Raw genomic sequence first — 15009 nt, forward strand, 5'->3', positions numbered from 1 at the left:
AAGTTCTGTATATTCTTGCCTCCTTTGTGTCAGATGAATTAACTAGATAAGTATGAGTTTTATTTCTAGGCGCTCTTTATCATTGCATTGACCTATGGGTCTACTTTTGTGCCAGTAACACACTGTTTTGAATACTACAGCTTTGTAATGTATCTTGACACTGGGGATTGTGATACTCCCAGCTTTGTAAAGATTGCTCTGGCTATTTTGTAGTGCCATACAAGTTTCAATATCATTTGTTCTAGTTCTGTGAAAAATGCTGTATTGGTAATTTGATAGAAATTGCATTGAATCTGTAGATTGTTTTGTGTAGTATGGACATTTTAACAACATGCATTCTTCTGATCCAGGGGCATGAAACATATTTCTATTTGTGTCATACTCAATTTTTATTAAAGTTGACAAATGTGAAATAAAAACCTTTCAACTTTGGGACACAATAGTTCAGACTTTCCACACCTACAAAAATAGAGTAGGACACAACATATAAAAGGGCTGTTATAGATTCTATTAATTCTTTGGAGGAAAAGTCTCTGTTGCTTATAGAATTTTACTGGGAGACTTCCTTACAAGTATGATAGTATGACAAAACCCTAATAGGAACTTCTCAGAGTGAATATGGGTCTGATAATCTCATTCTAGTTAGTTTGCTAATCCATAGTGTGGTACATGAGCTAAATACCATGGTCTATTTCATCTTGAACTTTTATGAGTTCTTACACTCTCATTAAGAAAATCACCTTTGGGGTGCCTGGGTGGCTCAGTCGGTTAAGTGTCTGACTTCAGCTTAGGTCATGATCTCGCAGTCTGTGAGTTTGAGCCCCGTGTGGGGCTCTGTGCTGACAGCTCAGAGCCTGGAGCCTGCTTCAGATTCTCTCTCTGACCCTCCCCCATTCATACTCTTTCTCTGTCTCAAAAATAAATAAACGTTAAAAAAAAAATTAAAATCATCTTCGAGCTCAAGCCATTAATAGGTTATGGGCTCTAAAGAGTTGCACTCAGGTGTTTACAATCTACTAGAACTAAGATGTGTTCATTTACTACTATTATCCAATACTCTTCGATGCCTTATGAAAAGGGGATGGGAATAGAGAATGATCTGTAGAGATGGTGGTTTCTAAGTACAACTTGGGAGGTTGACACAGCATTAAGAACATGAGCAAACACAAGAAGAAAGCTGTATTCAGGAATGGAAACTGTTGCAGACTGGGTGGCATGTAGGGTTTACAAAGGCAGTTAGTTTAGGATAAGCTGAAACTCCATAAAGTGGGCTGTTAGAGGCTTAGAATGCCAAACTGTTAAATGTGTAGTAATGTACGTGAGGAGCAAGATGCAGAAAGGAGTAATGAGACTTACACTAAACTCGAGAAGATGCTTATGACCATCAATAAGAGCCCATCCTACAAACCACATCAGAAAAGTTGTGTAAGGATAATATGTAAAGCTTTAACCTATCAAAGAAAACTCTGGCCCTTAACTGATGGCAAGAAAAGGGGCAGCTTATGCCTACTGTTCTGTCATACAATTAAGGGATTATTAGCCACATTTCACTAGATTGGTATAAAATGACCAGTGGCATGAACTTTAGGATTAAATCACAATCTTTGTTCTCTACAATGGATGTAAGTGTATCTCTCCTTGCTCCCACCCATGCATGACAAGTATCTTGTCTATTAAAGGCAGAATGTGAATGTTAGCTGAGCTCCAGGCACAAACACAGGAGTATACCTAACACAGTTTGTTATAAGGACTAAGAGTATGGGCTCTTTATCTGGACAGTCTTGAGTTTAAATCCTGGCTCCCCTCTCCCACCCCTTATTTTCTAGCTGTGGAAGTTTAGACAAGTTATTCAAGTTTCATACCTAGAGTTATATGTACTAGGAAACCCCCCCAAATTTTTTTTTTTGCTTTTACTTGCTTTATTGTGGTAGTATCAGACTGAACCCAAAATGTCCCCAGGGTATGCCTGGTTTATAGGATTCTGTTTGCTACAGTTGAGAATAAATATGTAGTTGGAGTATTACATAATGTAGATAATCCTTTCTTGATACAAATAACACAATGCAACAAGGGATGGCTTCTTAGTTGCCATGTGGAATCTGAAACTCCATTAATAAAAATATTGCCCCTTATACCATTAAAATTAACTGGTGATTCCTGTACTTAGAACGGCTATTTTACTTACCCATGCAGGATTTTGTAGCATCACATATTAGTCAAGGGAAACCACCATTGATTGGGTTATGCAGATCTTCAAAATGTTAACACATTTCACAATACAATATAAAAAAAATCCTGTTAATATGACCACCAGTATTATCAGAACAGTCTTTATTGAGATGTCCAGCTCACAATGACAAATACACGTTTGCCAGAATTCTAATTTTCATTTGAAAGCTACAATTTTAGTATTTGCAACAAATGTCAGGTTAATATGACAGGTTCATTCTGTTCATTTTTAAGAAATGTCTAACCAAATGCCATAGACTTAATAACCATAGTTTGTCTTAGTCACCTGTCCAAGTAAAAATGCTTTTCCATGAAAAGTTATTTCAGACTACAACAGAAATAAGAGCATTTCTGCAAAAGAACCATGTTTTGGTATGCAGAAATGCTTTATAATATAACTCCCATTTTATCAGATTATTAAAGACGTACTCAGGAGGGGGGGGGATACAAAAATTTTTATAGCTTCATTAAAGACACTTTTAAGTGAGACCACCATTAAAAAAACAAAAACAAAAACATTCAAATGCATGGAGGTGAAAATGCTATCAGTATTGCTAGCACAGAGTGCTGCCCCACCCTGGTTTATGCCTAGGTGACAGTTCTGCCCACCATTCATGCCAATGTCAACATGGGAGTTGACACATTCTGCACCCAACTCTGTCAGCTCCGAACATTCCAAATTTCTCCTATTCTGTGCTTTGACTTTTCATTTTCTTAAGACTGTCTTTTGAAAATATTCTTAAAATTTTAATGTTGCTTGATACTTTTTTTCTTCTTCTTTTGAGGTTTGTGTTTTTTTGGTGTGTCCTAGGAAATCTTTGCCTAATCTAAGGTCGCAAAAACTTTGTTTTCTTCTAGAAGTGTTATAACTACTACTTTTAGGCCTATGTCTCATCTTTAGTTATTTTTTTGTGTATGTTGTGAAGGGAAATTTTTTTTTTTTGTATAAATACCTAGCTGTTGGTACCATTTATTGAAAAAAAACTGAAAATGGCTTATTATCGCCTGTAAATGTTATCAGATTCAGTTTGCTAATATTTTCAGGGTTTTTGCTCTTAAGACCATGAGGGCTACCAGGCTGTAATTTTCTTGTTTTATGTCTTTGTCAAGTTTTAGTATTAGAACCCTGGCCTTATAACAGGTTGGAAGTGTTCCCCTCCCCCCCCCCCCCCACTTGTCTTTGAATAGTAATATTTACAAATAAAACCACATGGAACTAAAGTTTTCCTTGTGAGAAGATATTTAATCATTTCAATTGCATGAACAGATGTGAAGCTATTCAAGTTCTGTCTACTCTTGTCAATTTTAGTGAGTTTTATTTTTCCAATTTTCCATTTTGTCTAAGTTATTGAATTTACTGGCATGAAAAGCATCATAATTTTGCATCCTTTTAATTTAGGTAAAGCCACAGTGGCAACTCTTCTTTCATTCCTGATATTAGTGACTTGTAATTTCTCTGGTTTGCCTGAATGGTCTAATTACAGATACCTGGTTCTCAAAACAACAAAATCAATATGTCAGCTTAATTTTCTCCATTGTTTTTCTGTCCTGTATATGTTGACTTCTACCTTTTATTATTTCCACCTTTCTATTTAATTTGGGTTTACTTTTTTTTTTTTTTTTTTTCAACGTTTTTTATTTATTTTGGGGACAGAGAGAGACAGAGCATGAACGGGGGAGGGGCAGAGAGAGAGGGAGACACAGGATCGGAAACAGGCTCCAGGCTCCGAGCCATCGGCCCAGAGCCCGACGCGGGGCTCGAACTCACGGACCGCGAGATCGCGACCTGGCTGAAGTCGGCCGCTTAACCGACTGCGCCACCCAGGCGCCCCAAATTTGGGTTTACTTTTTATTTATCTAGAATATAGATTAAGGTAGAACCTTAGACCACTGAATTTGTACCTATTTTGTTTTCTAAATCTATCCTTTTTTAATAATTAAAAAAAAACTGATTCCTGACATAACAGAACAAACTAGAAATCAGTAAGAGAATGCTACCTGGAAAATCCCAAACTATCTGGAAACTTAAATAGATTCCAAAAGAATTCAATAGTCAGAAGAAATGTCAAAGCAAATTAGAATATATTTTGAAGTTAAAGTTGAAAATGCAACATATCAAAATCTGTGAGATGAAGCTAAAAGATTACTACCTAAGAGGGCCAATGATAGCATTAATTGCTTGCTACAAAAAGAGATCTCAAAAGAGCAAAATAAGCCCAAAGCAGAAAAAAGGAAATGAGACAAAATCAGTAAATGAAAACAGAAAGACAATAAAGTAAATGAAATAAAAAACTCGTTCTTCAAAAGACAATAAAATTGACAAACTTCCATCACGACTGACAGAAAAAAACAAAAATTACCAATATCTGGAATGAAACAAGTGATAACTTCAGAGCTTGAAGACATCAAAAGGATAATGAGGAAATACCATGACTGCTGCACACAAATTTGACAGTTTAGATGAAATGGAACAATTCAGCAAAAAAACACAAACTATCACAAATCACTTGTTGTAAAACAGATAATTTAAACATTCCCATAACTATTAAAGAAATTGTATTTCTATTCCCCCCATCCCGCCCCCTAATCTCCAGGCCTAGAGAGTTTCATAGGAGGATTCTATCTAATATTTGAAGAATTATTAACACAAATTCTATATAATTATACAGAAAATAGAAGAGGTAACATTTCCCAATTAATTTTATGTAGTATTACCCCAAAAGCAAACAAAGCCAGTAAAAACCAAACAAAACAAAACCCATACAGACGAAAGCCCTTAATGAACACACACAAAAATCACAACCAAGCTAGTAGCAAACAGAATCCTATAAAACAGGCATAACCTGGAAACATTTTGGGTTCAGTTTGATACTACAATACAGCAAGCAAAACAAGGCAAAAAATTTTTTTTGGCTTTCCCAGTGCATATAAAAGTTCTATTTATACCCCCCTTTACCATATATTCATCTGTTTTGATTTCTTAAAATCAGATGGTATTTGTCTTTCTCTGATGGACTTATTTCACTTAGCATAATACATTCTAGCTCCATCCACATTGTTGCAAGTGGCAACATTTGATTTTTGATGGCTGAGTAATATTCAAAAAGAGATCAAACCACAAAAGACTTACTGATAGAGAACAAACTGAGGGTTGATGGAGGGCCATGGGTTGGGGGATGGGTTATGGGTACTAAGGCAGACACTTGTGATGAGAACTGGATGTTGTATGTAAGTGATGAATCACTGAGTTCTACTCCTGAAACCAATATTTAAATTTAAAAGTTATATTTACACTGTAATCCATTAAGTGGGCAACAGCATTAGGTCTAAAAAAAGTATGTATCTTAAAAATAGCTTATTGCTAAAAAATGCTAACCATCATCAGAGATTTCAGTGAGTCATAATCACTGATCACCATAACAAATATAACAAGGAGAAAGTTTGAAAGTATGTGAGATCAAACTGTGACAGACTCAAAGTGAACCAATGCTGTGGGGAAAAAGGGTGCTGGCAGACTTGGTGGGTGCAGGGTGGCCACAAACCTTCAATCTGTAAAAAAAAAAAAAAAAAAAAACAAAAACGCAGTTACCCGTGAAGCATAATAAAACAAGGTATGCCTCTACATAAAGAGAATTATAGACCATGACCAAGCAGGGTTTAATTCAGGAATACCAGGCTGGTTTAATATTCACAAATTAAGCAAAGTAATTCATTCTCTTAACAGGCTAAAGCACTTACATGATCATATCAATCAATGCAGAAAAAGCAATGAACAACATTCAATAACCCATCCAAGATAAAAGTGACCAAACTAGGAACAGAAGGAAACTTCTTTAACTTGATAAAGAATATAAACCAAAAAGCCTATGGCTAACATTATACTTAGGTGGTGAGAGACTGAATGCTTTCCTCAGAATTTTGGGGAAAAGGAAGATATGCCAGCTCTCATTATTTATACCACACAGTGCTGGAACTTCAAGCCAGTACAGGAAGAAAGGGGAATAAAGGCCCACAGATCAAAAAGGAAGAAAACCTGTCCTGATTTGCAGACGACATGATTGCGGGAGTGGCTGGCCTATTTGATTACCTCACTGTATCAGAAGAGAATGGATTCTCAAGTTTTTGCTTTTGCATTTGTTAGGGTACATGAAATGCCCAAACAACCCCCCCCCCCCCAGCCAAAACCCAGAAGAAATCCTTTTCAAATGTTTGACATTCTTCCTAGAAATAATTTTCTCATGTTGTGCATACTGCTCACCCAGGTGTGTCTTAAATTTATTATGTACAATGAACACAAATGTTCAAAATGTCAGAAAGGTAATATTCTGGAACCCAACTGCCAAGACTGGTATCTTGGCTCTGCCTCTAACTACTATCACCACAGACAAGTCTGTTAACTTTTGTGCTCAATTCAATTTCCTCAATTATGTAATGCCGATCAACAGTACTTACTCAAATGTGAAAACAGATGCAAATACGAATAGCCTCTGATGTCTAGAAAGAGCTCTGTAAAGGTTACTTATGTTATTGCAGAACTTTAAAGGTCCCCGACTCTCCCCTTCATGTCTTCTAATCACAATATACTGACATTACTCATAAAAATTTAATATGTTTGAGGATTATCAAAAAGCATGATATATATGAGACAAAAATTAAGGAAGCAAATAGAAAATCTGAGGTAAATAAAATTAGTTCAGATGTCAAAATATTCAACCTCACAAGTTACTTATCAAATGTTAGTTAAAACAGCAATGAACTACCATTTTATAACTAGTAAATCAGAAATAATAAAACTAACAGCCAGTGCTGACTGGGTTGTGGTCAACAGATATGTGATCTTACTGCAAGTGTGAACCGACCGAACTGTTCTGGCAAATAATATTCAACACATTTGAAAGGAAATAAAAAACTCCTGTCTGTTATAGGTGAAATTAGACTTCCTGTAACTCAGCATTTATAACTTTGTCTCCCTCTCCTCCCATAGTGGACAGAATGAATTCCAGATTCAGTCCTTTCCAGTGTGTCCCATTGTATCAGTTACCTGGATGTTATCTGACATCCTCAGTTGTGTATGAGAAGGATGAGTAATGTTAAAGCCAAAGCCAAGAACCATAAGCATATATTAGGGAAAGGGTAACATAAAGGAACTGAGTATCAAGAAGGGATACAGGGCCAAAATAATATACTCAAGATCAGATTAGATCATGTGAGCGCTTTCAAAATTCAGAGTTTGGAGACACTCTGGTGATGCAGAACTACACATAGTAACCAAATGGTGTTTGTTAGCGCTTCTTTTGAGTTCTTAAAGGAACTTCAACCTTTTGACCTGGAAAGCAGAAGACACTAAGATATATAATAATCATCAAATTTTGAGTTCTTTCAGTAGAATGGGTGGATCTATTTATATATGCATCAGACTTCAAGGAAAAAGATAAATTTGGTTTAGTCTGCTGGCTTCTACATTCTCATTCACCAAAAGACTGTTATTAATTGGATTATGAAAAGGCTAATAACAAAAATCTTTGAAAACATGAGACTTAATGCAACATAACTTCTCCCAGGCTTCTATTAAAATACTAGTGAAAATTTTTTAAAAACTTAAGATTGCACAGACCAATTACTAAGCATACAGAAACATGATCTCCAAACATCATTAAAGTGAGAGAATCTTTCAAAAGGTTTCCCATCTGGGTCTCAATCAGGGCTCTGCCATTGTATCTTCACAGAACTAATAACAACAAATAGCTTGGTGCATGCCTAACAGCTTCCTGTGTGTTCCCTTTGTTGGTCCAGACACTTGCTTTATAATTCTTACCTAAACGACGTTCTTAACAACAGAAAACACATTAATATTACCTTAGGAATTAAACTAATTAAAAGCTGACTATCAGCTATATTTATCTTATAACTTAATTCCATCTGTTTCTTTTTATTTTTAGCTTTTACAAACAATGCACCACCAACCAGGTATCTCAGGCTCCCTAGTATAAAGAATTGTGTAAGAAAAAACATTTGAGGACATGCATAAAATCACAATCACAGTAACTGGACCATAGTTACACTGATTAAGAAAAGAGGCATCTATGTTCATTTATAAGTGATTACATAAAGGAAGAGAAAATACAGGTTAAGTAACAAAACAACATTACAGTTTACATAAATAAGTAAATCCCAAGGTCTTTATGTTTAAAAAACAGGTCAAGGTAAAGGAGTAAATCTGTACTTTGAGCTTCAAAGGTGGTCATTTGGGTCCTTTTGCCTTGGATGTAGTTTCCTTAGGAATCTTTCCATTTTGACACTGAGTAAATCTGGCTACTGTAGAAACACCATCCACAAACTTGGTTTTGAATAGGACATTCGCATTGTTGAACATACCCTCCTTTAGGGACACCACAATGAACTTGAGGGAAAAAGAAAAAAAGCATAAAAGGTATTTTGTAATTTGAAGAAAAGCACTCCTGTTTTTATTCTGGGACTAAGAATTGTCTAGAGATATTTTGATTTTATTTCTTTCAATGCGTGGCTCAAAGCAAATGCAAGTAACAAATAGTTATAATATTAGGCACCTAAATGAATTCTAGCTTTCTATATTTGGGTTTTAGGAGTCTTAATTTTACCTTGAGTGCTTCATTACCCAAGTTTACTATTTCCTGCTGGTTGACTGCGTGTTGCTATCCTCTGCAGCTGGCATCACTGTTTTGTTGCTAGCTCTAAATGCTCTGGTGAAATATTTTTCTTTGTGATATTGCAAAAATATCAAAGGCTACAAGTTCCCACAGCACTACCACTAGTCAAATGGAACACTTATAGAATTCAAAATAGGTACCACTTCACTGTTACCTGGTAAAAATGGACCATAATAAATAAGTCTATGCTAACTACGATTAAGTGAAACCCCTGAGTTGTACACTGCATTATCTATATAACCATACTTGGCAGCCCCAGCTCCTGCAGCAACAGTTCAATAAAAACTAACTGTTCTTAAAGGGGCTTTTCTCTACTTCCCACCCAGGAAAAATGACGGGTACCCCATCAAGTACCACATGATTTTCTGATGCCTAGGTATGTTCCTAAGCCAGTCTTGCTTTGATTGTGTATCCTTTGGCAGCAAGCTAGAGAAAATAATGATGTTAACCATATTTAATTTCTAATTATGAAAAACTTAGACTCTCCCTCATGATACAACCAACAATTGTCATGCCTGGCTCTTTCTGTAACAGTAAACCAAACCTTCTTTCCTTATTCGAATGTGCATATGTGTAAATAATCACTGTATATTTAAAGAGATACAGTGCTTTCATATTCTTCAATCCTAAATATCTTCGTATTGGCCATTACTAAAGAATAGTTTTGTGTCTATTCAGACACATACTATACGAAAACTATCACGGAGACATTGTCTTCCTGGTTCTCACCTGAGAATGCGTGAAATGAGTCCGCAGCATTTGTCCGATGTTTTGGGTGTGAGAAAGGTCCAAGGCTGCATCTACCTCATCCAGGATATAAATTGGAGCAGGTTTGAAGAGGAGCATGGACAATATTAATGACAAAGCCACTAAAGACCTAAGACCAGACCAGAAGAAAAGTTATCAAAATTTGATTTTATCATTTTTTACCAAAATACTGAAGCAAATCTGCTGTCCTTTTATGGATAGTGCAGATTTAGCTGAAAGACTGCCATGGAAATAATTTAAAGTTTCAAAGTTCAACACTTTTGTTGGTATTAAATGTTTAATTGGCACTTATCCTTAAGGAAAGAGCATGTTAATTTTTTTCTTTCCTTCCCCAGTTGCTATTAGATGCCTTGGTAGCAGGCGAGTGAAGTCTTAACAAGTAAGTATACAGTCAACAGCTACTATCTTTGTAATAGAACTGGTTTAGGTACCCCCTTTCAAACTTTTACTATGTCTGCATGTGTGTGCACGTGCGCGCACACACACCCACTCTTTATTGGCACCATTTAAGAGTAAATTGTATAGATTATGACCCAGTAATCCCATGATACTGGGATTACTGGGAAGTAATTCCCAGTGTCAGAAATTCAAACAATTGTATGATGGTTAATCTTATGTGTCAACTTAACTGGATCAAAGAGCACTCAGATATTAGGCTAAACTTTATTTCTGGGTCTGAGAATGTTTCTGGGTGAAATTAGCATTTGAATTGGAAGACTGTATAGCAGTTTGCTCTCTCCAATGTGGTTGGACATCACATAATCTGCTGAAGGCCTGAATAGTAGGAAAGGTAGAGAAAGAATTTGTTCTTTCCTGCCTCATTATTCGAGTTGGGACATGGATATTCAGCCTCAGTGTTCCTGGTTCTTAGGACTTCAGACTCGGACTGAATTATACCACTGGCCTGCCTAGGTTTCCAGCTTGAAGACAACAAACTGTGGGCCTTCTCAGCCTCCACGATAAGATGAAAATTCCTTTTATACACACAAACATACCCTACTAGTTCTGTTTCTCTGGAGAATCCTAATACACCTTATTTAAAATTTGCAGTTACACATCTGAGTTTCTATAGCTCTTTTTCAGTTCTCTTCTAGCTAACCATCCCCATTACTGTAGCTGTTTTTTTTTTTTTTCTAATCAGGTATCATGATAATTCTTAGATTTTTTTCTTTACCATAAAAAAACAACAGTGAGATTGATATCTACCTCTATAAAGGGCAGCTGAGGTCTCTCAAGCAACCTAAAGTTATTTTTTATTGGCTTTCTCTGTACCAAATGTTTAAGGCATTGCGCTTTCTTTCAACTTAATTTTGCAGGGGGGAAAAAAAAAACCTCACCAAGAAAAAAAAATTCTCATCAAGAGTTAAACTAGTATGCTGGGTATGTATCTAAAATAATGGTATTTATGTGAAAATTGTATCATCTTAATTATAGATATAATTTTCAGGTCTCAAAAAGAAAGTAAGCATATATTTTCTGTTCTCCTCAAAACATTATCTAGGACTTTGGCAAAAAAGTTAGATGTTGGGATTTGAACTGTAGAATTCAACTTTGGTTAACAGGCACCAGAAGGTGTCTTAGACTGTTAAAATATTTAGGAATTTTATCATAATGAAATATAATCAGGGGAGTACTATTCTCATAAAAATGGCAAAGGCCTTCATTAGGGAAATTAACAGGTCTTAGTATTTTCTACATACATAAAAGTTACATGATGGCATTGTAGGGCACATGAGAACAATTTAAGAATTACAGATTGCACATCCTACAGGGGACAAAATACTAAATTAACAACTGTCTTTAATTATGTGAATATTCACAATTTTCTCTCAGTAGGCTTTAATTATTTGGCTCTCTGCAGGTAAGGAGTTAGTCCACATGACCTCTTAAGTTTTTCCTTAGTATGCCGATTGTCTGAATCACCATGTAAGGCTGGGGAAAAACTTCCCTGAAGTCTACAGCATGCTATTTCCAACACTATTCATTCCTTTATGCAGATCTGAGTTTTTTCATCTGGTATCATTTGCCCTTCATCCAAAAACTTCCTTTAACTTGTACGGTTCTGCTGGGAGCAAATTCCTCCAGCTGTTGTTTTTCTGAGAAAATATTTACGTTGACTTTCATTTGAAGAATATTTTGATTAGACACAGAATTCTAGGTTGCCACGTTTTTCTTTTAGCACTTTCTAGATGTTGTTCCAGATACCTGGCTTGCATAGTTTTTGACAATAATCCTAAAGTCATTTTTATATTTGTTCCTTGGTATGTAATACTATGCCTCTGGCTGCCTGAAGACAAATCACAATTTCATATAACATGGCTTGCTGTGTTACTGTATGTACGTCACGGGAGAGGTTGTGTGGTGTTTATCCTACCAAGGGTTCATAGACATTAAGTCTGTGGGTTTATAGAACTCATCAAAACGGGAAAATTTGGGGCCATTATTTCAAGTATTTTTCTTTATCTCTTCCTCTCTTTGGAACTCCAATCACATATATGTTAGATGGCTTAATATTGCCCCACAGGTCACTGTTTACAGTTCTGTGCTTCTCACTTTAGCTTTAACTTTCTATTGCTGGGTCTTCAAATTCACTCACGTTTCTACACTGTTTAATCTGCTAATGTCATGTGAGCTTTTCCTTTTGGGCATATTTTTTATCTCTAGCAATTCTACTAGATTCTTAAAAAAAATTTTTTTTAAACATTTATTTTGGGAGAGAGAGTACACATGAGCAGGGGTGGCAGAGAGGATTGAGAATTCCAAGCAGGCTCCGCACTGTCAGTGCAGAGTCCAACACTGGGCTCAAACCTGCAACCCGTGAGATCATGACTTAAGACGAAATCAAGAGTTGGACGCTTAACTGACCAAGCCACCCAGGTGCCCCCTAAATTCTTTTTTTTTTTTTTTTTTTTTTTATAGCTTACATTTCTCATCACATTCTTTTCTCCTTGTAATTCTTAGAACTAATTAATGTAATACTATAACTTCCTTGTCTGCTATTTTCATCACCTGTCATTTCTGGGTCTGTTTCCATTGAATAATTTTTCTCTAAGTTACATGTCATTTTCTTGATTTCTGTCCAGTACTTTTTATCAGATACCAGACACTATGTTCCATTACAGTCTCAAATTTTGTTGTCTTTCTTTAAAAGCATTAGGCTTTGTTCTGAGAAACACTTTAGTTACATGAGGATCAGCTTGATTTCTTCAAGGCTTACAATGAACTTTGCTGTGTGTAAAGACTAGCCTTCACTTCAGGGACATTACAAACTGAATGCTAGGGTGCAGCTTACTGGGGCCTCCCAAAATTCTAATCTGTTTCTTTAATTTAGTGAAACTACTATGATTTGTGTTGATTCCCCCTCCCTGCATCTGCAATCCAGAAATTCTATGGAGGAAGGCAGACATGAACCCTGAGCTTAGCACTTTTGTTTTATTGCTCACAGGTTTCATACTCTTGGGCTACTAATTTCCCAATGTCTGAAATCAATTGTTTTTCATACATTTCATCTCATTTTCTAGCTGCTTACCCTTATTTCCTTTGTTGCCTACTATTTTAATCACAAGTTCTAACCACAATCTGCAGTCTTACATATTAACCTCCTTAAATTCTACATTTAAGATAGCTAAGCAAAACAAAACAGCAAATAGGTCGACAATGAGATGATGGATTGTAAAAAAGGATTGAGAAATTCTAAATCTGTAAAGGGATTACTCACCTCTGACCACCACTAAGTTCAGTTAGGTTTTCTTTCCAAGTATTTCCTAAAGCAACCTTGAATTCCAGACCATCCAATACAGTTTGCCCCTCTGGTGGTGCAAGCATAGCATTAGCACCAGGCAAAAGAGTAGAAAAAATAGACCCAAAGTCCTTGTTAACCTGGATTAAATAAATAAATAAAATATTATAGAAGGCTTTCAAAGAATCAAATTTTGATATGTGTATATTCAATCCAGCAGATGCATTTTGTTGTCTGTTACTAACTCAGGTGTTGGCGAATTATGGCCTATGTAACAAATCTGGCCATGCCCATTCTTTTATGTTTTGTCTATGGCTGCTAGCACTAAAACAACAATCTAGTAACTGCAGCAGAGACTATATGGCTCACAAAGCCAGAAATGTTTATTACCTGTTCCTTTGCAGAAATAATTTACTGAGCTCTGCTCTAACTTTTGATACCTTTGTAGGCCATACTGTAGGAATCTTGAGAGACATACAACTGTATAAGACACTGAGCTTGGAGTTGGAGAAGCAGAAACAAACTTTTTGGCATAACATATTCTCTTCTAAATCTTGTTCTCGTTTGACTGCTTTGATAGGCCAGTGGTTATCAGCTAACCTTAAAAAGCCCAAGATGAGGGTAAAGTCTAGGAAAAAAAGAGTCATGAAATCAAACAACCAGATCTGTTCAAGGTGTTGACTGGTCCTTTTCTATAGGCTGTGTCTCAGCCAAAGAAGTTGTCAAAAGACAGGAAAAGGATTGGACCCCAACAGAAAAAGACTAAAGAAGCTGTTTGGCTTATCCCATCAAGCCCCAGTAGATTACCGAGAGACTTAGGGTCAATATTTTAGTTTGAAACTGGGTAATTTTTGTGCATAAGCACTTGATTTGAGAATTTGGCCACCTGTCTTCAAATACGTGACTAATAACCTTAGTTCAGGAAATCTGAGAGTGTATACATACACATACACAACCATGAGGATCTGACAGTCATGTTCTCTAGAGAAATCTCTAAATTCAAGTGCAAATAAACAGTTCATGAATATTTGTAGTAATAAGGACCTCTACATACCAACAATCAGCGCTACTGAATACAGACTTATCAAGGAATACAGTTTTAAGAGCAACTGAATACATGCGGGGCAGTACCCTACACAGAGGAAACAGGTTTTAGTTTTATCTGGGATACATTTCTACAGCTAAGTGAGGTTCACCACAATGGGAGAGGACCGCTGTCTTTTTTTGAGAATGATGAAGATAGCAGACTATTCATAAACAGTTTTGGTTCTTTTGCTTTTCTTTAATATTTTGGCCAGGCAGGAGAAAGACATTAAAGAGAGGATTAAAATAGTGGAATGCTACTCAACCCTGAACCCAAGTGAAAACTCCTCCAAAGAAGAAAAGAGAAACTTATTTATAGGCAAAATATAGCCCTATTCAAGATAGAAAATGCATTATATTCACGGATAGATGAAAGATGAAATGCAATCAAATTCTAGAAATCTAATATGGTTAAGAAGGAAATAGAAAAATAAAAGACACAGCCAGTGCTGAAAATACTCTGGCTTTGTGAATTGAGTATGCTAGAAGCAGAAGGAAGTATAT

At 36.1% G+C, this 15009-nt stretch overlaps 1 protein-coding gene across 2 annotated transcripts in view; it reads right to left on the minus strand.

The window, feature by feature from the left end:
* Positions 1 to 4505: 4505 nt before the first annotated feature.
* The window catches only part of SMC2 (structural maintenance of chromosomes 2), a 67313-nt gene continuing 56809 nt past the window's right edge, over positions 4506 to 15009 (minus strand). Inside the window, exons 23-26 of one of the 2 annotated variants that reach the window (XM_058694710.1) lie at positions 13402 to 13562; positions 9645 to 9792; positions 8453 to 8629; positions 4506 to 5778 (exon numbers count right to left, since the gene is read on the minus strand). In XM_058694710.1, the coding sequence (XP_058550693.1) occupies positions 8471 to 8629; positions 9645 to 9792; positions 13402 to 13562 (468 nt within the window). In that variant the 3' untranslated portion in view covers positions 4506 to 5778; positions 8453 to 8470. Of the gene's footprint in view, positions 5779 to 5885; positions 8630 to 9644; positions 9793 to 13401; positions 13563 to 15009 lie in introns of those variants that run through there. The other variant, XM_058694709.1, reaches the window with a different exon arrangement.

This window comes from Neofelis nebulosa, chromosome 12, assembly GCF_028018385.1.
Source record: "Neofelis nebulosa isolate mNeoNeb1 chromosome 12, mNeoNeb1.pri, whole genome shotgun sequence".
In the NCBI taxonomy this organism is placed as follows: domain Eukaryota; kingdom Metazoa; phylum Chordata; class Mammalia; order Carnivora; family Felidae; genus Neofelis; species Neofelis nebulosa.